This window comes from Arvicanthis niloticus, chromosome 6 (genome assembly GCF_011762505.2).
Source record: "Arvicanthis niloticus isolate mArvNil1 chromosome 6, mArvNil1.pat.X, whole genome shotgun sequence".
NCBI classification, from domain to species: domain Eukaryota; kingdom Metazoa; phylum Chordata; class Mammalia; order Rodentia; family Muridae; genus Arvicanthis; species Arvicanthis niloticus.
The window spans coordinates 89,789,103-89,814,516 of NC_047663.1; the positions used below are offsets into that span (position 1 = coordinate 89,789,103).

The 25,414-nt window shown below is 48.4% G+C and overlaps 2 protein-coding genes across 2 annotated transcripts; one reads left to right on the forward strand and one right to left on the reverse strand.

Annotated features, from left to right (window-relative positions):
* Window positions 1–104: 104 nt before the first annotated feature.
* On the reverse strand, window positions 105–3,452 carry Snrnp25 (small nuclear ribonucleoprotein U11/U12 subunit 25). Its single transcript, XM_034505759.2, has 5 exons — window positions 3,235–3,452; window positions 2,067–2,157; window positions 1,371–1,476; window positions 691–765; window positions 105–416 (listed from the first exon to the last, which is right to left on the reverse strand). Exons 1-5 carry the CDS (start codon window positions 3,274–3,276, stop codon window positions 359–361), a joined length of 372 nt encoding a protein of 123 aa, XP_034361650.1. The 5' UTR covers window positions 3,277–3,452; the 3' UTR covers window positions 105–358.
* A 7,754-nt stretch (window positions 3,453–11,206) lies between these two features.
* Il9r (interleukin 9 receptor) lies at window positions 11,207–24,638 on the forward strand. Its single transcript, XM_034507594.2, has 9 exons — window positions 11,207–11,397; window positions 16,672–16,779; window positions 17,111–17,222; window positions 17,310–17,488; window positions 17,957–18,102; window positions 18,430–18,637; window positions 19,071–19,176; window positions 19,706–19,790; window positions 20,493–24,638. The coding sequence occupies exons 1-9, from the start codon at window positions 11,370–11,372 to the stop codon at window positions 20,925–20,927; spliced, it is 1,407 nt and encodes a 468-aa protein (XP_034363485.1). The 5' UTR covers window positions 11,207–11,369; the 3' UTR covers window positions 20,928–24,638.
* Window positions 24,639–25,414: the final 776 nt, after the last annotated feature.

Below are 25,414 nucleotides of genomic sequence, written 5' to 3' on the forward strand. Positions count from 1 at the left end.
GTGAACAGTGTGGTTCCAGGGCTTAGGTGTGGCCCCTGAGACTTCAGTGCGCCAGCCTCTGGTACAGGACAGATCTAGCTCACCCACACAGAGTACACTATGGCTTTCAGATTTTTACAAGATACAAAACAAACGCGTTTATTCTATAGGCCAGGCCCACAACCACATAGGAACTTTTGGGCCAAGCTCAAAGGAAAATAAAGAGCCGAGGAATTTTCCACATTCTGAGGGTCCCAGGGCTCACGCTGACAGCTCCACCTGGGCATTCCAGGGATGCAGCTTCGCCAATATCCTTTCCCGTGAGGACAAGCGGAGGGCACCATCTTGCTGGGAAAGGTCAGATTACTGTGTCTGATGTTCACTTTTGCCTAAGCTTCTTAATAAAGGAAACCTCATCTCGGTTCCGGATGCCATAACTGAAAAAGATGGAAATGTCACAGTGCCCTACCTGCAGAAGGCTCCCCTGGGCTTAGGAGGGATCAGGAACAATCAAGTGAGGATGGCCACACTGTTCTTCCACGCCCCACACGTGCTGCTGTGAGAACGGCAGGGCTGTTTCTCTGCCCTGCACTTCACTGGAGGCCTCAAGGAAATGCCCACAGGACAGTCACTCCAGCCAGGGACCCTCTTACCACAGCCATTTGGTGGGGCACAGGGCGCCACCGACGGGCCACAGACCTACAGACTTACTCTCTGAGCTTCTTCCTGTCCTCTGTGAGCTTCTCCCCAGCTGAGGTCAGATGGTACGTCCGCCACACGTAGGACCTGCAAGGAGGGGACTGAGGTGATGCACACGCCACCCCCAGGCGGGTGAATGGAGGGGCTGGGATGACAGAAGCTGGCAGCACACAGCCCAGGCACTCAAGATAGCTATACTCCCCTTCTGGACATTTTCCCTACGTAATGTAGGCCCAAGGCAGTTGCAGGAGGTGCCGGACACATCTTACTAATGAAATAGGTGACTATACTGAGAGATTTCAGATCACAGGATACTTGATCTGACAGAAGAGTCAGAGCTAAGAGCACCCTGGTGAGGAGGGAAGGGAGCCACTGACAGGTAGGCATATACCATGTATAACTAGGGAGACATTAAGGCATCAGGTATCTCTAAGTGATGCTATCCAGCAGCGTGGGTAGGGTCATATTAGTGAAAGGGTATGTTTAGAAGGGACCACTGGGGCAGGACTCTCAGACACAGAATCATTCCATTCTGACATGAGAAAGCTCTCATGACATGGGACTGTCACTGCATCATTGGTAGTGGGGCACTGGTGGTACACACATGAGGAACTGCAAGTTGCCTCCCTATAGAGTGGGGTCTCTGGCAAAGCCCAAGAGTGGCACAGGGAAGGCACTTCTGCCGCACCCACCAGCTGATGTGCTGAACGCCTCCTTCCCGCTCTTGCTTGAGCTGCACATATCTCTGGATAGCCTTCTTCAGGTCCAGGACTGTGGCATTCTGTACGACGACCACAGCTGTAACCATGGAAACATAATATGGGAGAAGATCCATGTGGGCAGCCACACACAAAGCCCCAGGCAATAGGAGAGAAATCCAGGGTTCGGTTGGCTCTGTTGGGCAGGGTGGCTGTTCCAGCACACCCAGGCATGGTCGGAGTTTCCCACTGATTAGCTCTCTGTTAATTCCTTGCTGATGTAAAAGCCCAGGCTCGAAGAGAGACGGCACAGTTGTGGTCTGAATGAGAACAGTCCCTATAGACTCAAATATTTGAATGTTTGCTCTTCAGTGGAACTGTTTGGGAAGGGGTAGGAGGTGTGGCCTTGTTGGAGGAGGTGTGTCACTGGCAGTAAGCCTTGAGGTTTCAAAAGCCCACATCACTGCAATGAACTCTCCTTCTGTCCCATGCCTGTGGATCAGGATGTAAACTGTCAGCTGCTGCTCCAGGACCATGTTTGCCTGCCTGCTGCCATGCCCCATGCCATGATGGTTCTGGGCTGTAGCCCTCTGCAACCAGAAGCCCTCAGAAGCATTTTCTTTTTATAAGTTCCCTGGATGACAATGTCTCTTTACAGCAAGAGAAAGTAACGAAGACAATGGTACTTACACATTACCTCTCCGTCCATCTTGCACACGCGCACAGTCATTGCCTGGCCATATTCCAGTGCGATCTGAGAGCTGACCTCTTCTAAGGTAACCTAGGGAGGTGGAGATGCCAGTTCTTCTAACACTTATCAACAAAGGAAACCAAGCTTGCCTGTGAGCCTACTAGCCTACTGTTTCTATATGCTCGGCCCAGGGAGTGGCACTATTAGAAACTGTGGCCCTGTTGGATTAGGTGTGGCCTTTTTGGAGTAGGTGTGTCACTGTGGGTGTGGGCTTTAAGATTCTCATCCTAGCTGCCTGAAAGCCAGTATTCTGCTAGCAGCCTTCAGATGAACATGTAGAACTCTCAGCTCCTCCTGCACCATGCCTGCCTGGACGCTGCCATGTTCCCGCCTTGATGATAATGGACCGAACCTCTAAACCTGTAAGCCAGCCCCAATTAGATGTTGCCCTTGTAGGAGTTGCCTTGGTCATGGTGTCTGTTCACAGCAGTAAAACCCTAACTAAGACACCTACTGTGTGTTAAAAATTTTCAATTAACACTGGGCCTGGCAATTCTGAGAGTACTATATCAAGAGGCTCCAGACCTGTGCCTCAGGAACATGTTGAGGCAGGGCAGGGTGCAATTTACCAGCTACGAAAAACTTATGATAACAAAATGCTTTTTGTTTGTTTTGAGGCAGGGACTCACTATGTTACCGTGAGTGGTCTGGAGCTCTAAATGGATCAGGCTGGCCTCAAACTCACAGAGATTCCCTTGCCTCGGTCTCCCAGGGGCTGAGATTAAAGGTCCGGCCAGACAAGCAATGTTTTAATAAAATACCGAGAGAAGTACAAATAAAGTTGTGTAACTCAGTGGTATGGCACTTATTTAGCATTCGAAAGGCTCTAGGTTTGGCCCCTAGTTCCGTCTGCACACAGACATTTAAAAAATACATTAAATAACTACTAAGCCCACGCATATTGAAGCTTCAAGCAAATGGAAAAGACTTGTCACACTCACACTCTGATCTTGCGTTAAAAATCTTAGTGTTTGTTTAATTCAAACTTTCCGGCTAAGAGGGAGTGTTTTGGGGCTCCTCACCCTAAGTTTTCCGCGTATGCGCAAAAGCGTCTTTCGCCAGTGGGACCACCAGTGCCCGTCCACACCCTAGAGCCCTGTCTCGGACCTGGATCGGAAGGTCGCAGAGCAGCGGGTCTTGCACCACCATGGCGAGACCTTCTTGGAACACGTCCACAGCCTCGGAATGGGGCAATGTCTCTTCATCATCCTCGTCGTCCTCAGGCACCTCCGGCCGATCCTCAGCCTCCGGGTCCTCCAGGTTTGCCAGCTACCGGTCTAGGTGGTGCTTTTCCACCGCTACAGCCTGTCTCGCCTTCCAGGTAGGAAGACGGAAAAGCGCGTGCGCAGTGACTGTGCCCCGCCCCGCCCCGCCGAGATAGCTCAGCCATTTGCTACACTGCGTGCCTTCCGGTAACCAATGAAACGTGCGAGTCCCGAGCGTGCAGAGAGCAGGCTATTGGCCGGATAGAGCAGGTCACGTGCGTGGTGCGAGCGGCGCGGGAGCTACGTGCTGTCCGGTCCTCCGCTGTTGAGCTGCTCTTCTGTCTGGATTGGTCGTCAGGGAAGAGCGGCGCTGCAATCGTTTCGCGCAAGACACCCGTCCCCGTGCACAGCATCACCCTACAAGGTGACGCTGGGAGGTGGGCGCCTCCTGCTGCCTGGGGCCCGCCGTTGCCACTCCCGTGCTGTTGCCCCAGCCAGGTCGCAGTCACTCGAGATTCTGCCATGGGCTCCATTCTAAAACGTGGCCTGAAAGGTCCACTTTAAAGTAAAGTGGAAGCTGATCATGGCGGATCACGCCTTTAATCCGAGCACTTGGAAGGCAGAGGCAGGCGGATCTCTGAGTTCGAGGCCAGCCTGGTCTACAAAGTGAGTTCCACAACAGCCAGGGCTACACAGAGAAACCCTGTCTCGAAAAAACAAACAAGCAAAAAAAAAAAAAAAAACACCCCAAACAAACAAACAAACAAACAAAAACTAAAAATAATAATAAAAAGTGAGATGGAGCCTTGGCGTGGCGGCGCACACCTTTAATCTCAGCACTCAGGAGGCAGGGCCAGGGGGATGTCTATCTCTGAGTTGAGAGCTAGGTCTGTATAGGAGAGCCGGGACTACAGAGAGAAACCCTGTCTAAAAAAACGAAAACAAACAAACAAAAAATCTAGGCGGGTCCTTGGAGCTGTCCAGGGCGGAGGCGCCATGTGCTGATCTCCAGTCGTCCGTTCTTCCTATTACCCTTTTACACCACCTGTCCCTGCAACTGTTCTTACGAGGACACTGCGTAGGCAGTACGAAGGGCTTTTTCTTTCTCTTTGCTGCCGTCATGTTTCCCTGGATAGCTACTTTAGCCATTTGTCTTTTTAAATCTTATGTGTAGGAGTGTTTTACCTGTACGTATTTCTTCTGGGCACTATGAGTGTGTAATACCCACAGAGGTCAAAAGAGGGTGTCAGATCCCCCAGGACCGGGGTTATAGACATTTGTGAACCGTCATGTGAGTACTAGGAATCAAACTGGGTCATCTGGAAGAGCAGCCGCCAGTACTCCTGTCTTTCTCTTTCTCGCTCTCGTCTTTTAATGATGGTTACCCTATTTAAAATTCTAACCCCTGTGCCAAGCCTGTTGTATGCTTCTGATCTTAGCATTTGGAGAGGCTAAGACAGGAAAAACGGTTTAAAGCCCACCAGAGTTGCACAGCAGAGATAAAGAAGAAAGTAAGAGGAACAGGTTACATGGTGAGACCCTGTCTCAAAACAAGGTAGACAGGAAAATCTATGGTATAGATTAAGGTGGCACTAAGTAAGCACAATTTATTTGTCTTTGACATTTTTTGTTTGAGAGATTTTCTCTCAAACGTACTGTTTCAGGTAATTTTGGCTTTATTAGTTACGTCAAGTTTTCTGCTTTTTTTTTTTTTTTTTTTTTTTTTTTTTTTTTTTTTTTTTTGGTTTTTTGAGACAGGGTTTCTCTGTGTAGCCCTGGCTGTCCTGGCACTCACTCTGTAGACCAGGCTGGCCTCGAACTCAGAAATCCGCCTGCCTCTGCCTCCCAAGTGCTGGGATTAAAGGCGTGTGCCACCATCACCCGGCAAGTTTTCTGCTTTTATCAGCCGAAAAGGCAAGCCAGTTCTTTCCTTTCCCTTGTTTTCCTTTCTAGGCTGCCATGATTTTCATGTTCATTCATCCTACCTCATAGCTGTATCAGTGTTTCTATATCTCCATATCCCCACATGCATACACATTTGTGAAGCAGAGTGATTCTGATAAAACATGATTATATTTGTCTTTTGGGACAATAAAAGACTAGGCATTCAAGGCACTCTGACCTATTTTGAGGGTAGAGTAGTGTGTTTGTGTCTGTACTGGGTTAGCTACTGAAGGCAGAATTATGAACGTGTCTTCACATGGAAATTAAGCATGACATAAGGATATGAACCTGGGTGTCAAGTTCACAAGGGGTGGGCTTGTATTGATTAATATTGACTGTCAACAGGACAGGGAATTACCTGTGACGTGTCTGGCACGTCTGTGCGGGGTTATTTAGGCGGGTCAACCTCAAGGCATGCCTGAGATGGGCTTTCTTAAGTCTGATTTCTTAACTACTTGGCCATTCTGGTATCTGGGATTTTCTTGATTACATTAATTGCAACGGGAAGACTCACCCTGAGTGTGAGTGTCGTCTTCTCCTGGCAGCTTAGATATTACGATAAAGCAGTCGGAGGAGAAAGGTTTTGCCTTTTGCTTGCTTGCTTTTGTGTTTTGTTAGCCAGGTTATCTACTCTGTAGTAGTGCCATCCTCCCACAGTTCTGGGACTCAGCTGCTTTAGTTTACAACTTGGATTGAGGATAAGTGGTTCTCTAGGAATTCTCATGGCCATCAGCACCTGATTAGAACTGCCAAAGTGTTCAGCTGGGACCAGTGAGCTCCTACCAGGTTCTCAGCCTGTGCAGACAGCCAGAATTCCAATACCTGGGCTGTATTAGGCAAGCCAATCTGTTATCCTTGTAGCTTGACTTTTGGCTACTCTGTGGGTTCTTTTTCCTTCTTCCTTTTCAACCCTCTAGTCCTAGGTAGGAATTGATTAGGGGCTTCGAGTTCCTTGGGGCAACTTTGATCTTCACCATCAGGATATCTAATTTTTTTTTCATCTCTTCGAACACAACTACTTAACAAACCACAACAAAACGCAACCAACTGCATCCAACCACAAACCAGCCAACCAGAGTTCCCTCTGTCAGGGCCCTAGCATTTATACACCCCTCTGAAAAGTCCCCAGACTTCCAAATGTCACACACTATCTGCAGCTGGCAAAACCACAGCCCTGCCGGAGTACGAGGCAAATCATAGTCAGCTGCTGGGGACAATCTGAGGCAGTCCCACATCCCACACCTGGGATTGAAACAAAAGCATATTCTTATAGTACTTCTGTGGGGGTTTTTGTTGTTATTTTGGGGTTTTTTAGATACATATATTTTTAATTTATAAGCATCTGCATGTACACATGCCAGAAGAGTCTCGAGATCTCAGTATAGATGGTTGTGAGCCACCATGTGGTTGCTGGGATTTGAACTTCTGGAAGAGCAGTCAGTGCTCTTAACCACTGAGCCATCTCTCCATCCCTGTTTCCTTCTTTCTTATTTTCTGGACAGGGTCTCATGTAGCCCAGGCTGGTCACTATGTAGAGGAGAATAATATTGCATTTCTGAAACTCCTGACTCTGGTTCCCACATGCAGGACTACAGGGTCTCTCGGCAGCCCTGGGTTGGCCTTGAACTCACAGAGATCTGCCTGCCTCTGCCTCCCAAGCCCTGGGATTAAAGGTATTCATCACCAATGTCTGGCCAGGTTTTTTCTATATCTAATAATCTTGTTTTAATCTTGAAAATTATGAATGACTAATAGTTTTGAGACTGTAGAATCTGCTTTATTTCTCTGGAGAATGGTGATTTTTGTTTCTGTGTTTTTGAGACAGGATTTCTAGCCTGGGCTGGCCTAAAGCTCACTCCTGCCTCCTGAGTTCTGGGACTGCAAGCATGGCCCACATCTGTTTCATGTGGTGTCAGGGATTACAGCAGCGCCTCGAGCATGCTGGGCAAGTACGCTTCCAGCCAAGTGACAGACACAGACCCAGACCCAGTGACAGCCTCAGACACTTGTTGTTTTTTTTTTTTTTTTTTTTTTTTTTTTTTTAAGATTTATTTATTTATTTTATATGAGTACATTGTAGCTGTCTTCAGACACACCAGAAGAGGGCATCGGATCTCATTACAGATGGTTGTGAGCCACCATGTGGTTGCTGGGAATTGAACTCAGGACCTCTGGAAGAGCAGTCAGTGCTCTTAACCTCTGAGCCATCTCTCCAGCCCCGTTTTGTTTTTTAAAATGGGTGACCCAGGATGGCTCGGAACTTGTCATCCTCTTGCTTCAGTTTTCAGAGTACTGGGATTACAGGTGTGTGCTGCCACACCTGGATGTGATTTTATATGTATATATAATGTGTGTGTATAATTTATATGTAGTCTAGAGATCCTGTCTCAAAAAGTCAAAAACAAAAATCACCAGTCTCAAGAGAAATAGAGCAGAATCTACAGTCTCAGTAATGTTTATCATTCATAATTTTCAAGATAAACAGAAGACTTAAACATATTTATATATGTATACACACATATATGTATACATATATATGTATGTATATGAGACAGGGTTTTATTACATTTAATTCTGGCTGTTCTAGAACTCACCATGTAGACCAAGCTGGCCTCAAACTCACAGAGATCCACCTCCCTCTGCCTATTGAATGCTGGGATTAAAGGCGTGCATCTCCATGCCTGACTTTGTTCTTGAAGTGGAAGCAGCTGGAGTCTCTCCAGGGCTGTCTGGCCCTGGCTGGGCTGCTGGGAGTTGGCTTGCACATTTCTAATTCAGGGACTCGCAGACATTTAGTAGAGTTAGCTGCAGAATTTGCGGCTTCTCTGCCTTTTTTCTTCCTGGATTTTCTTCCTTCCTGTCTAACCATTGTGATCTTCACAACTGGGATTTTATGGTATGGTGGTATGGTTTGCTATCTTGTGTGTGCGTGTGTGAGTGCATGTGTGCGTGTGCGTGTGCGTGTGTGTGTGTGTGTGCCACCTGTGCCTGGTGATCTGCTGTCTTAAGATAGTAAATTCCTACTTAACCTCGGATATAGGGACACTGGGAAAGAGGCGGTGCTCCTCACAGGACGCCAGAGAAGAATGCCTCAGGGAAGTGGAAAGTGTATGTTTGTAATACATGTGTTGGAGATGCACTGATGAAGACTTAGACATAAAAGAGATGTTTGTCCTGTGGTAACCGTGGAGCTGGTCGTCACTCAAGCCTGTGGTTCCATCTCTCCATAAGGTCTGGAGTCTCAGACTTCAGGAGGTCTCATTTCTGTGGTATCCAGATGCCATTCAAGGTTCTATGACAAGGCACACACATAATCACACAGGTGCTCACATGTGATTAAGTATATGTACAGTAAGTGTAAACACATGTGCACCCTGATGTATGACCTGCTTTGGTTCCCTAAAGGACATACATATGGTATCTGTAGTATAATACTACCTATAGTCATAAATAAATTTATGAAAAGGTGCTTTGTTTGATTCAGATTGATTCAAGGAAGTCCACAATAAAATGGCACTGAATGTCTTTGTTTATCAGCCTCGCATGATAAACTGATATGAATGACTGATAGTGGAGGCTGGCAGAGCTCCTCGGTGGTGGGACACCTGCCCAGCCTGCACCATGCCCTGGCTCCCATAATCAGCTTGCAACATACACTCAGCGAGGTTTACACCTAGCTAGTCAGATTAGGGCCCTCTCACGTCAATATTAGCAATAGAAGCTGGTACAGTGTATTTTTGAAATTACACTTAAACTTTTTTTGTATGTGTGCCAGCCCTGGTGTGTGTGTGTGTGTGTGTGTGTGTGTGTGTGTGTATGTGTATAAATGCTTATGGGGTGGGTATCAGTCCTTCTTGACAGCAGCCTTTCTATGGCTGCTGGCACGTGCTCTCCCTTTCCCGCTTTCTCTTGGCATGGATGTGCATGACAGGGCCATGATATTTTAATACTGTAGGCTGGTGAGACAGCAGCCTCCCCCACGAACAAACAATAAATCAATAAAAGTAAAATTAAAAAAAATCTACCAGTCCAGTATGGTGACACACATCTGTAATCACAGCACTTGGGAAGCTGAAGAAGGAGGATTGTGAGTTCTGGGATAGCCTGGGCCACACAGTTACAAAGCAGACCAATCAGCCAGCCAACAAAATAATTTTTGGACTGGAGGAAGGCAGGTGTGCTGATGAGATGGCTCAGTGGGTGAGGGCGCTTGCCGCCAAGCTTGATTGACAACCTTGATTTCTGGGATCCACACGGTGGCAGAAGAGAATAAATCCTCAGAAATTGTTCTTTGGCCTCCACACGTGCACCACAGCCACACACGGACACACATAGACAGGTGCAAAAACATGGAGACACATAGACCCACATGTGTGCTCGCACACACACACACACACACACACACTGACACGTTTGCACAGACACACACAGACTAGCAAACACAGTGAGTAAATAATATTTAAAAAAAAAAAAACACAGGAAGCAACTCTGGAGGGTGAGGCTTGAAGATTGCATGGACCAAAAGTCCAAGATCAATGTAGGCGGGGCTGGAGGGATGGCTCAGTGGTTAGAGCACTGACTGCTCTTCCAGAGGTTCTGAGTTCAATTCCCAGCAACCACATGGTGGCTCACAACCATCTGTAATGAGATCTGGCACCCTCTTCTGGTGTGTCTGAAGACAGTGACAGTGTACTCACATAAAATAAATAAATTAATCTTTTAAAAAAATTTAAAATGCCAAACTTGTGGCAATTTTTATGAAGTATTGTTTCTGCTCGGTCACAAAGAGGCTAGTCACAAAGCTGACAGCACACTGTGATTCTAATGAAAAAAAAAAAGTCATTTACTTCAGTGACCGTAAGAAACATCAGTGGCGTCAGTGCTGGGCTGGAGAGCTGGCTCAGTAGTTAGAGCACTGGCTTCTTGTCCAAAGGACTTTGGTTTGAGTTCCAGCACCCACATGGTGGCTCACAACAAGGGATGTGACTTCTCTTGATTGGCCTCTGAGGGCAACAGGCACACACATGGGGTACAGACATATGTACAGGCAAAACATCTATACATATAAAAACCCCACTAAAATTAAATGTGGTGGTGCATACCTTTAAGTGTGTGATGAGGCAGGTGGACCTCAGTTTTTTAAGGTCAGCCTGGTCCAAATAATGAGTTCCAGGATAATCAGAGCCATATAATACAGAGGCCTTGTCTCAAACAAACAAACAAACAAACAAGCAAACAACTAAATAAAAATTTACAAAATTGTCTGTGTTCACATGGCGCCCGCTGGGGAGAGTTAAGGATTTCCCATTTCTAAATCTCTGTTGTACTGTTTGATTTTCTTTCTGTGACTGTGTAAAACTTCCTTATTATCTATATTTTTTCTTTCTCTCTTTCTCTTCTTCCTTTCTTTCTTTCTTTCTTTCTTTCTTTCTTTCTTTCTTTCTTTCTTTCTTTCTTTCTTTCTTTCTTTCAGGGTGCTGATTTGAGACAAGGTTTCTCTGTGTAACAGAGCCTTGGCTATCCTGGAACTGACTATGTGACAAGGCTGACCTCAAGCTCACAGAGATCCACCTGCCTCTGTCTCCTGAGTTCTGGGACTAAAGGTGTGCACCATCATGATGCATTGCTGGTTTTCCTCGACGGAGTCTCTCCTTATATTTAGCACCACTCAGTGACTGCCAGTGCTTGCATCTCAGAAAAACCTCGAAGGGGAAAAACCTAGGCAGGGTTCGGCTCAAGCACTGCTGTGCTCCAAGTCCTCGCTTCCTGTGCTGACCCTGTGGTGTTTCCTGGGAGGATGTGCACATTCTGTCATTCAGGAGACAAATGTCTGCCATCCATGTGTGGCATCACTCAGTGTCATGGGGTGGGAGCTTATCCCTCCTCACTGTTCTTTGGCTTGCAATAGGCACTTCTGAGCTCTGTGGAGGACAGTAGCTCTGTGATGTCTTGTGGTTTTCGATGTGGGTGGCCCGTGTCAGCCTGCTGAGAGACTCCTCTCTCTTATCTTCTGGATCAGGTAAGGGGCTTTGCAGTGCACCCAAGGGCAGTTGGCAGTAAGTCACCTCCTGCTTGGGCTGCCTGAGACTCTCCATGGCCCTGGGAAGAAGCATTGTGGAAGGTGAGTCTGTCTTTAGTCTGTATTGATGTGAACCTGAGGAGGCAGGAAAGGTGCTGTGTCCTAGGCAGTGTGGGCGACATCACCCTCCTCTGACCTTGTCTGGTGTACTGGTCTTGACTATCTCCCAGACATGGCATCTTTCCAAAGATAATCATGAAAAGAGAAATTGCAATGTTCAGGGCTGGGGGCGGGGGCAATGAGGGTGTCTTGTGGTCAGTGTGTCCATGCCCCAAGCAAGAAAGGGAAGGGCATCAAGTTTGCCAGGCTGTATTATGGAAGAAGCTTTGCTTTCTCAGTGGCTGAGCTTTTTAGGGGGGAACAAAACCTAATCGCTCAGGCCCAGGGTTGGTAAAGTCCCTCTAAACCTCCAGATCCTTTGAAAACTTCATGATAGGAGAAGATCTGGGAGGCTGTGTGTGTTCGTGGAATTCCAGTTTAGCTCAGTGGGGCTGGAGGGGAGGGCATATGTGGGCAAGCAGAATTCTCTGTTTCTGGGTTACTGAGCTTTAGAAGATCTTTCTGCTGGGACTCCCTCTTTCTCCCCCAGTTTGATCTTCCTTGGACATGATGCTCTGGGCTTACTCTTGGCCAGGGCTTAGCCTCCCAGGAGTAAATTATAATGCACGACACCCACTCTGGTGAAAAGGTATAGATACCACCACCAGAAGCTTTGGTGGGAGGTGGGAAGGGTGTTGTTGTTATGGAGTTGGGCTGGTGCAAGAGACTCATGGTATCAGGCGCTCACCCTGGATTACCCAGCTGGCTTAGTCAGCTTGCCTGCAAGTGGCTGCTGGGGAGGCCCCTGCTAGTGCAGGGAGCACAAGGCATAGCAGGCACTTCCTCACGGTGGCAGAGGGAGTAGTGGAGCACCATTTCCTCCCACCCACCCACCTTGCAAGTGTACAGTGTCAGTTCATCTGCTTGAGTCCTATCCGTAGGCAGGACTGCTTGGGCACAGAGCTAGGCTGAAAAGTGGGCAAGTGCTTTAGGGTGGGTAAAGAAGCCAGAGGGAGGGACAGAGTAACAGTGCCAGGAGGAACTTCCCAACCCCCACTCCAACCACTTCCCTGTGCTACTCAGATGCATCCTTCTCTTCTTCCCTGGTACATCCACCACTTTTGGATCCAGCCTCTTCTCCAGCCACATGTGCCATAGGTATCTACCCCACTAGTTGCCTTTTCTGTAGGCAGTATGTGGGAAGGTGCTTTTGAGGGGCATCTTTCTCTGCTCCTTCTAGTCTGTTACGTTGGTCCTCACGCAGTTGGTCTGCTGGCCTCATCCTTCCAGCTATTAGCACCCAGTTGCAACAGCTCATCAATGTCCTCGCACCCTGTGCATAGCACAGGAATCCCCCTGGTGTGAGGAGGGCCTCACAGTCTGCAGGCATTCCAAAGGGAAGCTGGAGCCTGTGCCCACCTCCAGCCCCATTTCCTGGACCAGCTTCCGTATGTCACAGGCCCCCGATGCTTCTGGAGAGCAGGGTGTCTGCATTGCTGTCTCCACTCCAGAGAGAAGCCACTGCTGGACAAGGTTCATTCAGAGCGGCCTCCTTCCACCATTCTCCATTTCTGTGGGCTTTGCGGGTGGGCAGGAGAATAGGGATTTCCCCGACCCCGTCAAGATAGAAAGCAGGGCCCAGGGATGTAACTCAATTGGTAGTTGCATGCCCAGTATGCAAAAGGCCTTGGGTTCAATACCCAGTACAGGGGGAAAAAGGAAAGAAAAGAAGAGACAGAGAGACGGTTTAGTGGTTAAGAGAACTTGCTGTTCTTGAAGAGACCCTGGTTCAGTTTCCAGCACCCACACAGTGGCTCACGCCTATCTGTAGGCCTGCACACGGTACATATACATACACACAGCAAAATACTCATACACGTAATAAAATAAGTAAACCTAAAAAAAAAGAAAAAAGAAAAAAGAAAAAGAAAAAAGAAAAGAAAAAAGTTGTAAGAAGGATCCAGACCAACGGCACAGATCTGCCATTTCAGCTACCTGGGACGTTGAGGCAGGGAGCTGCAAGTTGAAGGTCAGCCTGGGCAATTTAGAGAGACCCTGTCTTCATTAGGTTTCTTATTGCTGTGCTAAAACACTGTGACTAAAAGTAACCCAGGGAGGAAAGGGTTTATTCTGTTTACACTTTCACATCAAAGTCCATTGTCAGAGGAAGTCAAGGCAGGAGCCTCTATGAGGCCAGAGGAGCGAGGAGCACCTGCTCTTGACTCCTGCCTTGCTTTTACATCAGCCTGCTTTCTTTTACATCACCAGCCCAGGGATGACTGGCTCTTTCACATCAATCACTAAACAAGAAAATGTACTACAGACTTCCTATAGGCAAATCTTATGGAGGTATTTTCTTAAGAAATATTCTTCCCAAATGACTCCAGCATATATCAAGTTGATATAAGATTAACCAGGTTAGACCCTGACTCAAAATAAAAAGTAAAAAAGAGGACCTGGCATGTAGCTTGGGGTAGAGTGCCTCATTACATGTACCTCATGCATGCATGGATGCAGATACAGCCACACGCCACACAGATGCACACATAGACACACAGCAGGGCTTGGCTGAGACTCCTTGTAGAGTTTTTACCTCCACACAGTAGTTGTATTATCACTGGTTTTGTTTTTGAGAGGGTGAGAGGCTATGTTCTCAGACCTGTTGTGAAAAGCCTTTGCTGGAAGCTCCACAGTAGGATTACATACCAGGGAGCATCCATTCCAAGATGGTGGGTGTTGGTCTCTTTAAGTTCTCAACTGCTTTTATGGCCTGGTGTGTCTGGGTTGTGGTGTGTCTGGGTGTGTCAGATGTTTTTGGTCCCATCCCAGCTTCTTCAAGGACCAGGGAGTATTCAGTTGTCTACCTCTGTCCTAAGTACCTGGCCCAAGGTCTGTCTGTCAAAGTAGGGAGTACCCCTGTCAGTGATGTGTCCAAGCTCATGGTGGTCGACCACGAGGAAGAGGCTAATGCTGCCCAAGACTTTGGCCTCATTTGTTAGGTCAAGTCCCAGGACTCACACGTTACTCTTAGGAAGTTCATGGATGTCGTGGGAGTTTGTGGGACTCCTTCCTCAAACAGAAGGGCCAAGAGTCACACGCTGGTTTAGTTTCCGGTTTCTCTGGGTCTGTTTTCTCATCATTAGAAGGGTAGTGACCCCACCCTCCCCGAGTCACCCAGAGCAGATGGAGGTACCCTGGGCAGAGGAAATGTTCTCCGCCCACACGGTGGCTTTATTGCATCAGATTGCATTGTGCCAGTTCTAACTCTGGTGCACTTGCCTCTATCCCTGGCTAGAAAAGGGGTACATTGGGCCGGAAGTCACTCCACTCCCTTGCTCTCAAGCTATCTGCTCATGGGTCAGCCTGAGACTGCCCTGGACTGATTCCCTCCAGTGGTCTGTGTCAGTTCTCGGCTAGACGTGGTGGCAGTGACGATCCTCTCTCCAGGTTCTGTCACTCTGGGATCCTGCTCTCATATGCTCTAGGACTGGGCTGATAACCTCATCCCCACTTTGCCAATAATTACCCCAAGAGGAGACAGACACTGCCCCGAGAGCTTAGCTTTGATGCCCTTGGTGACCCAGGTTGGATGCTCTATCCAAGAGGAGAACAAAGCCTTAATGTGTTTGTCTAGAGATACAGACAGGCAGGCTGCTGGGCGGTGGGTTGAAGTTAAAACAAGTCTGTCTTGAGGTTGTGCAGATGGGGTTTGGGGTAGGTGGGTCAGAGTGCTGTCTGCGGAGGTGGTGCTGGCTCCTGGAAGGCCAGTGTTGTGGTCTATGTGCATGTGTTTCCTTCTTGCTTATCACCAATCGGGCTTGTATAACCAGGGTGGCCCTGTTTCCTGCTCAGAGGCTATCAGTGAGCCATCTGCAGATGCAAATGACTCTTCTGACAGTAGACTCATGCAACCAGGCACCCCCTAAGACTTAGCTTCTGGTCTCCATCCACTTGTGGCTTCCCCGGGTTCCCAGGGCTCAGGGGCTCACTCTTTCCAGTGGATGACAGGCAGCTTGTTATGTAGACATCTACTGCCTGTGTTCTCAGGGCAGAACTCTGGGATGAGCCTGTTTCCGGAGTAATAGGGAAGAGAATGCATACAGGCTTGCCCTGTGACCCAGAGAAGAGCGCTGGCCCTCTTTGTGACTCCTCCTCCTCCTCCTCCTCCTCCTCCTCCTCCTCCTCCTCCTCCTCCTCCTCCTCCTCCTCCTCCTCCTCCTCCTCCTCCTCCTCCTCCTCCTCCTCTTCTTCTTCTTCTTCTTCTTCTTCTTCTTCTTCTTCTTCTTCTTCTTCTTCTTCTTCTTCTTCTTTTTGGTTTTTCGAGACAGGGTTTCTCTGTGTAGCCTTGGCTGTCCTGGAACTCACTCTGTAGACCAGGCTGGCCTCGAACTCAGAAATCCGCCTGCTTCTGCCTCCCAAGTGCTAGGAATGACTCTACTTCTGTATTGTGAATGAACAGCCTTTCCCATGACAGCTGTCAGAACCCAGGTAGAGCTGGTGTGGTGGCTCATGCTCTAACCCCAGCATCCTGGCACTCAAGAAGCAGAGGCTGGAGAATCTCTGAGTTAGAGTCCAGCCTGGTCTACATAGTGACTCCAGGACAGTCAGAGATACATAGACTCTATCTCAACCCCCCTCAATGTTCCCTTGCCCCAACAACGAAATAAGACAAAAAAGAACCAAGGCAGAAAATGTAGGTATGGCAGAGCCTAGGGTAACACATGGAGCTCCCCCCTCCCCCCAGCCCCGTCACAGAGAGTGGCACAAGAATTCGGACATGCTGCTGTCAGAGCCTAGGATCCTACGGATCTGAGTGGAGGGGACAGCTTGCATGCTGAAGGTCTCAGCCGTTGGTTGTTTGGGCCAAGGGGCTTTTCTACACTTCAGGTAATCAGGGAAGCTGGAGAGATGTGTCCAGTCCTGTCCACAGGACACATTAAAGGTACCTGCTGGCCAGAATCCTGTGAAAAGCATACCTCCTACAGGGTGCGTAGCACAGAGAACACTTCCCACAGGGGTGCCTCCCACAGGGTGCCTGGCACAGAGATCGCCTACCACAGGGGTGCCTAGCACAAGGAACACATCCCACAGTGTGACTAGCATAGGAAACACCTCCCACAGGGTGCCTAGCCCAGGGGTCCCTCCCAGAGGGTGCCTAGCACAGGGGATGCCTCCCACAGGGTGCCTATCTCAGGAGATGCCTTCCATAGGGATGCCTAGTGCAGGACACCTCCCACAGGGTGCTTCTCTCAGGCTCTACAGTTTTGTCTTCTTCAGGTTGGACCTTGGAAAGATCTGCAGTGAAACAGGTCTTCTGGTTCCTGATCTGCAGCTGTGTCTGCTCCTGTGTCTGCTGGGGAGTCTCTGTCCCAGAGCAGGGAGGAGGTGAGAGCTGGGTGCCATATCTCCTTGTGGTGGCTGCATAGAGAATTAGGGGAGTCGGGGAAAAGTAAGCACCTATAAAACTCCAGGGAAAACATGGACCCAAACTCTGTTGGTGTGTTTCTTCTAGTGTCCTACAGTTTCTTACCCAACAAAGCTCTTAGTTCTGACTGGTTTAGATATCATGAAACCCAGCCATCCCAAGGTTTCTCATCCTGCCCCTGACACCTTCCCTTGGAACTTTCTTTGGAGTCTGTCTGGTCAGATCCTTCCCACCTACCTCAGCTCTGCCTTAAGGCCCTACCTACTCTGTGCTCCACCATCCTGTTCCCAGGGCAGAAGGCTGGAACATTCTCCTGTCTTAGCAACAGTGTTTTCAGGATTGACTGCCACTGGTCAGCTCCAGAGCTGGGCCAGGAATCCAGGGCCTGGCTCCTCTTTACCAGGTGAGAATGGAAAGCCAGGCCTACTCGGGGAGGGCACAGGGTCTCTGTGGTGGCACCATTTGCACTACTAACGCATGGCCTTCCCAGTAACCAGGTGGCTGACATCCAGCACAAGTGCACCTTCTGGGACAGCATGTGTACCCTGGTGCTGCCTGAGGAGGAGGCGTTCTTGCCTTTTGACAACTTCACCATCACACTGCACCGCTGCATCATGGGACAGGAGCAAGTCAGCCTGGTGGACTCACAGTACCTGCCTCGGAGACACAGTGAGTGGGACAGCCTTGCCGGCAGTGGCCTCGATGCTTGGCTGTGAGGTTGTGACCTTGAGCTTTTGACTCTTGCCAAGCAAGATGCAGGACTGGAAGCACTGGACCCTGGTAAGGGAGGGTGTGATGGAGGCCAGGGTCTGTGCAGAGAATGAAAGGAACATAACCAGCTGGGGTAGACTACAGTCTGAACTGCTGGAAATGTACGTCCGTCACAGTGGGAGTTACTCCAGGAAGAACTTCCAGTAGCCGATTATAAAGGAAACAGAAAGCAAGATTCAGAAATTACCTTGCTGCGGAGGCTTCAGGAAGTTATTGCCTGGCTTTCCTGAATTAGTCTTCAAATGAGGTCCCTGGTCTGAAGAAGCCTTGCCTGTGTCCTCTTGGGAATGTTCTTGGTCCTCAGTTCTGGCCACACTGAGGGACACAGTGGTAGCTACAGCCTCACATGGTTCCTCTTTGTTTCAGTCAAGCTGGATCCGCCCTTTGATCTGCAAAGCAATGTCAGCTCCGGGCGTTGTGTCCTGACCTGGGGTATCAGTTTTGTTCTGGAGCCCTTGATCACATCCCTCAGCTACGAGCTGGCCTTCAAGAGGCAGGAAGAGGCTTGGGAGGTAACATGGTGGTAACTCCCAGGGGTCTCTCTCCTGGGACTGGCTAGAGTCATTGATGAGAACAGAGGCGGGTCAGAGCTAGACGCACATGTATGTGCTGGCTACATACAAACCTATGCTGTGTGTATGTATGTCTATGAGCGTAGCATGTGTGTTAATGTGTGAATGTGTCTTTGCTTTGTGCTTAGATGGGTGAATGTACTGGGCGGAGTGTATAAATGTGATGGGTGTGTACACGTGCCCATAGATGTGTGTGAGTGGGCCGTTGGTGCATGTGTGCCTATTATTTAGGACCCTGCACTCAGTCAAATGCCCACAACCCTGCAGCAGGCCCGGCACAAGGACCGTATCGTTGGAGTGACCTGGCTCATCCTTGAAGCTGTCGAACTGAATCCTGGCTCCACCTACGAGGCCAGACTGCGTGTCCAGATGATGTTAGAGAATTACGATGACAAGACAGAGGAGGAATATTATAAGAGCCATTGGAGTGAGTGGAGCCAGCCCGTGTCCTTTCCTTCTCCCCGGAGGAGACAGGGTAGGTGCTAGGTTGTGGTTGCTTTGTCATGACCTGGGCTGAGTTGAGTGTGTTCCTTGGTTTCTCCTGCCCTGCCCCCATTTCATCAGCCTGCAGCCCTCCCCTTGTTTCTGAGATGTGTGAAGTCCAGCACTAATGGCCGCCATTAGGAACAAGTGTGTCCAGAGCTTCACACTGGCTAGAGCTTCCATCTGAGGCTGGACAAGCCCTGGGTTTCCTTTGTGAGAGTTGGACTGACCCTATGTACAGTGACGACCACAGGTCATATGGCAGACAGGAGAGGGGAGGTACCAGAGAACCCAGAGATATCAGATATGACCCAAATGCCAAGGCCTATCCTAAACCCTTTCTGCTTTGGCTTCGTTGCCATGTGGACTTAGGGGACCACCTTGACCCTGAGGCTCCTCTCAGCCATAGACTTTTCTGCCCATAGGCCTCCTGGTCTCACGCTGGCAGTGGTCAGCCAGCATCCTTGTTGCTGTGCCCATCTTTCTTCTGCTGACCGGCCTTGTCCACCTTCTGTTCAAGCTGTCACCTAGGTAGGTAGCCAGTGTGTGTGCGTGTGTGTGTGCGTGTGTAAAACTAGGGAACCACAGCTGCCTGTTCATGGTGCAGATGTGACCTCTGGAGCTGTTGACTTCCACGGAGGGCCGAGGACACAGCTAGTTGTTCCAGGCCCATATCCTGCTATTGGGGATAGGTCTGGAAAAGGACGCAGGCCACGGTGTAAATGGGCATTAACCAGCGAGGCCACTGTCCTGGGATTTGTCCAGAGGCTGGCTTTACTTATTTGTTTGTTTATGATGGGTGTTACTATATTGCCCACTTTGGGCTTCAACAAGTGGCCTTGCGTGATCTTCATGGCTGAGCCTCCATGGTAGCTAGAATAATATGCATGTGTTGCTGTGTCCAACAGCCGTGTGAGGACAGGTCTGACTAGAGTTGGTGCATCTGGTAGATAGAAAGGAGCTCTGGTCTTGGCAGTGACCTGAGTTTTCTGGAATGTGGCACTGGGAAAGGCTTCTAGCTGGGTTCCTTTGGTTTAGACGTTTCTAATTTTGGCTGCAGGGTGAAGAGAATCTTTTACCAGAATGTTCCCTCTCCCGAGGCGTTCTTCCATCCTCTCTACAGTGTGTACCATGGGGATTTCCAGGTGCGTGCAGGGACGCTTCAGGGAGGTGGGGTCAAGGTGTGGTACTACCAGGGCAGATATGTCTTAAAAGTCTGCCTTGTGTGTGCAGAATCTAGGCTTAGACTGGGGGCATGAGCGAGCATGGGGGCCTTGTTCGTGTTCTGAGCCTCTTACACACATAGTAGGTTTACATTTGTGCTCTAGCTTCAGTGGGCACATATTTTGCCATCTATATGGGATAGTGTTATGGGTCAGCTCCCCAGTATACAGCAATGGTAGATGGTCTGAGCTACAGGGACATTTTGTGGAGGCTCCGAGGCTCACTGAGAGGCAGCATTCTTTGGGAGGCTCAGCTCTCCTGTTGTTCCACAGGGTCCAGTGTCTAGTTTTGTATGCAGCTGCATTTGGGGGTGGATGCTGGCTGGCCCTGGGCAGCATTCCATCATGGTTTTGGTTTGTCTCGGGCACCTGGTTCATGCTTCATAAGCCTGAGGCCCTGGGCTGAGGAGGGCACTGAGGGGACTGAAGGACTCAGGGCCTTTTGCTGAAGCCACAGCAAACGGGAGGAAGGTAGAATGTTTGGGCACGGGCTGTGGGAGTGCATGTTGGAGCTTCCTGGAGGAGGGAGTCTGGCTGTGAAGGGGAAACAGCCGCTCCCAGAGTGAGTCCCAAGTGTGCCACCTGAGCTTTCCTTCTGTCTCCCCACCCCCTGTTCTGATGCAGACCTGGACAGGGGTTCACAGAACCAGACCACAAGCAAGACAGGATGGTGTCAGTACTCCATCAGGAGGCTCAGAGTCCAGCATCTGGGAGGCCATCGCCACACTCACCTATAGCCCAGCATGCCCTGTGCACTTTGCCAGCCTGAAGTGGGAGGCCCCAGACCCTGGCTTCCTGGGGCCCCCAGGTTCAGAGCATGTGCTGCCAGCAGGGTGTCTGGAGTTGGAAGGACAGCCATCTGCCTACCTGCCCCAGGAGGACTGGGCCCCACTGGGCTGTGCCAGGCCCCCTCCTTTAGACTCAGACAGTGACAGCAGCGACTATTGCATGTTGGACTGCTGTGAGAAATGCCACCTCTCAGCCTTTTCAGAACACACCCAGAGTCCTGAGCTCACACTGGCTCAGCCTGTGGCCCTTCCTGTGTCCAGCAGAGCCTGACACCTACCAAGGGCTGTGGGCATTCTCCTCCTTCCTGTTCTCGACGGCACCAGACACAGTCTCAGCGTATGCCAGCTAGATGTACCATGTCTGCTTTGGAGAGATGAACAAAAGGCCCTGGGGCTGACCCTTGGGCATGTGTGAAGCTCCTGAGAGGAGGTAGCTGTGCACAGATGAGAGGCTATGTGGGTGGGAGCAGCAGACTGCTCTCACCCCCTGCTCGGCCTCTGTGGGGGGATGCCTCCAGGTTCAGCATCTTAATATCTGTCTTCTCTCCTCTCCTCTTTCTGGCTCTGTCCCAGGCCTGAAAAGAGGGTGTGACAGGCAGCCTGGTCTGTCCTCTTGCCTCTAAAGGGCTAGCCTGGGCTCAGGGACACTGATGAGACAACATTGGTGAAGTGTCCCTTTTCAATGCCTTCCCCATTAAGTCTGGAAGGGACTCTTTTGACTTTGCTGACTGGGGGTGGAGGGAACGGTGGAGCTTTGAGCAGGTGGGGTTGTCCATCTCTGAGCTTTTGAGGTTCCAAGATCAGCCGGAAGGACTCTCACTGAATGATTCAAAGAAGTCTTACCAGTTTGTGGTATTTTCTTTCCTGGTGCTGTGATAAAACACTGTGACAAAAAAAAAAAAAAAAAAAAAAAAAAAAGACTTAAGGAAGGAAGAGTCAGTTTGGGTTTAAGGTTCCAGAGGTGTGGAGGGTTGGCCGCAGGAACAGGAAGCAGAGAGCTCACATCTCAACCAAAAGCAGGAAGCAGAGTGAACGACCAGTGATGCCCTCTCCCTCCAGCACGGCTCCTAAAGGTTCCACAGTCTCCCTAAACAGTGCGGCCAAATAGAGACCAAGTGTTCAAATATCTGAGCCTATGGGGGACATTTCTCATTCAAACTGCCTCACGGCCTCCTGCCCCCAACCCTCCACTGTTCCTAGAAAAAAAAGCTAAAGCCAGGGCTACTGGACAGGGTTGGGAGTGACTATTCTCAGCAGCTGTGGTCTGTAAAGGACACCAATGCCTTGCAGGGTAGCCCAGAGAGAGCAATGGGTGGGTTGGAATGTGGTTGTTCTTTTCCTAGGCTTGCCCTAACAGAACACCAGAAACCCGGTGGCCAATGCTGTAGATTTGTTTTCTCTGTGCTCTGAGGTACACCGGTCTGGAATGGCGACACCAGAAAGGCCACGCTCCTGGAGGGAAGGGTTTGTTTCAAGCCCCGCTTCACATTTATTTCCCTCTGAGCATTCTCTTTTGTACTGAGACTCGATGGCAGGGACAGGATGTGTCTTAGACTCACGCGTAAGCAGAGATGTGACCTAGGCAGAAACAGGCTGAGCAGATGGCCTCTAGGCAGAAACAAGCTAAGCAGATGGCCTCGTTTGTGCACTGGCCCAATAGGAGTCCTCTCGCTACTTGGAGGGTTTTTAAAAGGCAAGTGTGGAAACAGGGTTGGTGTGAGGATGATTTCTGAGCCTATAACATTGTGCAAGAGACGGCCGAACCACAGCATGGAGGCCATGGAGAGCGAGGAGGAATGCAGCATTGTGGGCTCAGAGCTGGTGTTCTGGGAGTGCTCACACACAATGCTGACCCCAGGGAAAGCATCGACTCACAGGACCATCCATGGTATAACACTCTAGTTAGAACCGAGAGAGTCGAGTACTCTTGCCGTCCAGTTCCCAGCCTTGCCTGCTAGCAGGCGAAGAACAAGTTATTTAGAACAAGTCAGCTCGGTGGAGTCAGCATCTCTCAGGTAGAAGAGATTTCTAGTTTGTCAGTCAGCTATCAGCTATTTTAAATTTATCTTTTATTTAAATAATTACAATTTTTGTGAAGATAGGCACAGTATATATACCTCCATAAACACTATCCTGGCTTCCATCATTCTCTTCGTGATCCTGCGGCTTACTGTTACACTGTATAAACTAGTCCATCAAACCAGCACCAAGGTTTGTGTGTTTTGAAGGTCATGGAATCACCTGCGAAAACAAGAGTAAAATTTTACAAAAGGAAATGTAAGATTTGGCAATCCCGGGCTTTTTTTTTTTTTTTTTTTTTTTTTTTTTATACTCCTGTGACATTGTCCCCATGACCGTCAAGGCCCTTACAGAAAGAAGTAAGATGTAGTTGGTGAGAATAATTGTCAGCAAATATGTCAAAACATAGTAACTGACCCTGGGCAGTGGTTACCAGGCAGCCATCCTGCCGTTTGCCTGAGTGTGTAGTTAATATCAGTTACGGGGAAGCTGGAGGAAGCTGGAAAAGGTCAGGGTCTGTGGTAGTTCATTCAAAACAACAGCTCATGAGAAAGATTCATTTTGCCAGGTGGTGGTGGTACACACCTTGAGTTCCAGCACTCGAGAATCAGAGGCAGGTGGATCTCTGAGTTTGAGGCCAGCCTGATCTACAGAGTGAGTTTCAGGACAGCCAGGGCTACACAGAGAAACCCTTCTCAAAAAAAAAAAAAAAAAAACAAAACAAAAAACAAAAAACAAAAAAAAACCCAAACAAACAAACAAACTGAAAATTCATTTTTATTTAATGAAAGTGTACATAGTCTGACTAAAGCATTTTGGGATCTGCCATCTGGTCTCTGCCATATACAGATGACAGATTCTCAGGAATGAGTCTCTTTTGGTTGTAAAGTTCGGTTGAGAGTGGTGTTTTCTTCTGGTGTCCAAGGGCAAGGGTGAGAAACCCCGGATGTATAACGCAATCAGACTGTTTTGAAGGTGAGTTTTCTGCATAACTGTTTGTGATGATTTATCTCCACATCAAGTCATGGCATCTAAAAAAACTTTAAGCAATAAAGGTTCTTCTGGGGTCTGGTTCAAAGCTAGCAAGAGGCCCAAAACCAGCGTGAGAGGCCCTGGTTAGTGCCATAAGAAGGCCTTCCCAGATTTGTGCTTTTCATCTCTCCAGCAATTATCTCAGGGTCTGAAATGTGAATAAAGGCTTTCTATATTCCCCACATCTTCAAATAATTATATTCTGTTATAAATAGATGAGTATATTGTGCTGTTCTTTTATGTGTATAGTCTAATAAAGTTTTTTTTTCCCATTAAGAACTCTTTTGTGGATAGGTGTTTTGCTGGCCTGTATGTCTGTTCACCATGTGTGTGCAGTGCCCTTGGAGGCCAGAAGAGGGCATCAGATCTCCCAGGACTGGAATTACAGAGGGTTGTTAGACACTATGTGGGTGCTGGGAATTGAACCCTGATTCTCTGGAAGAGCAGCCAGTGCTTTTAACTGATGAGTCACCTCTCCAGCCCCACCTAGGCCTTTTACAGTCAGTATATTTATAAGGATTCTCTCAAATGTAAATGCCAACATCAAAAAGGTTTATATTTTCATTAAAGGTGTTCCCATGTTCCTCACATTGAACACTCATTAAAGGTTGGCCACATTCCTAACATTTGTAGGGTTTCCTCCAGTGTGAACTCGGATGTTTACTAAGGATTGAATACTGACTAAAGGATTTTCACATTTGTTTGTTTGTTTGTTTGTTTGTTTTTGAGACAAAGTTTCTCTGTGTAGCCATGGCTGTCCTGGAAGTCCCTCTGTAGACCAGGCTGGCCTCAAACTCAAAGATCCACCTGCCTCTGTCTCTCCAGTCCTGAGATTAAAGGTGTTCACCACCACTGCCTGGCTGGATTTTCACATTCTTCACATCTGTAGGATCTCAGTTCTGTGTGATATGTAATTATACACCTATTATGCATTATTGCATATTATATATAATTGTATATCATGCTTAATAAAACATGAACAATACTAAAAGTCTTTGCATTCTTCTACATGCAGACATCCAGTTAGACCAGCACCGTTTGTTGGAGACGCTCTCCCTTTTCCACTGTATGGTTTTGACTTCTTTGTCAAAAATCGAGTGTGCATAGGGGTGTGTGTGTGTGTATGTGTGTGTGTGTGTGTGTGTTTATTTCTGGGCTTTTGACTCGATCCCATTGATCCACTTGTCTGTTTCTAGACCAATACCATGTGGTTTTTATCACTATTGCTCTGCAGTACATGAAGTCAGGGATAGTGATACTTCCAGAAGGTGTTCTACTGTTCAGGATCGTTTTGGCTATCCTTGTCTTTTTTGTTTTTCCATATGAAATTGAGAATTGTTCTTTCAAGGTCTGTAAAGAACTGTGTTGGAATTTTGATAGGAATTGCATTGAATCTGTAGATTACTTTTGGTAAGATGACATTTTTACTATGTTAATCCTACTGATCCATGGGCAAGGTGATCTTTCCATCTTCTGATATATTCCTCAGTTTCTTTCTTCAGAGACTTGAAGTTCTTGTCATACAAGTCTTTCACTTGCTTGGTTAGAGTTATATCAAGGTATTTTATTTTATATGTAGCTATTGTGAAAGTTGTCTCTCTAACTTCTTTCTTGGTCTGTTTATTGCTTGTGTAAGAGGAAAGCTACTGATTTCTTCTTCTTTCTTCTTCTTCTTCTTCTTCTTCTTCTTCTTCTTCTTCTTCTTCT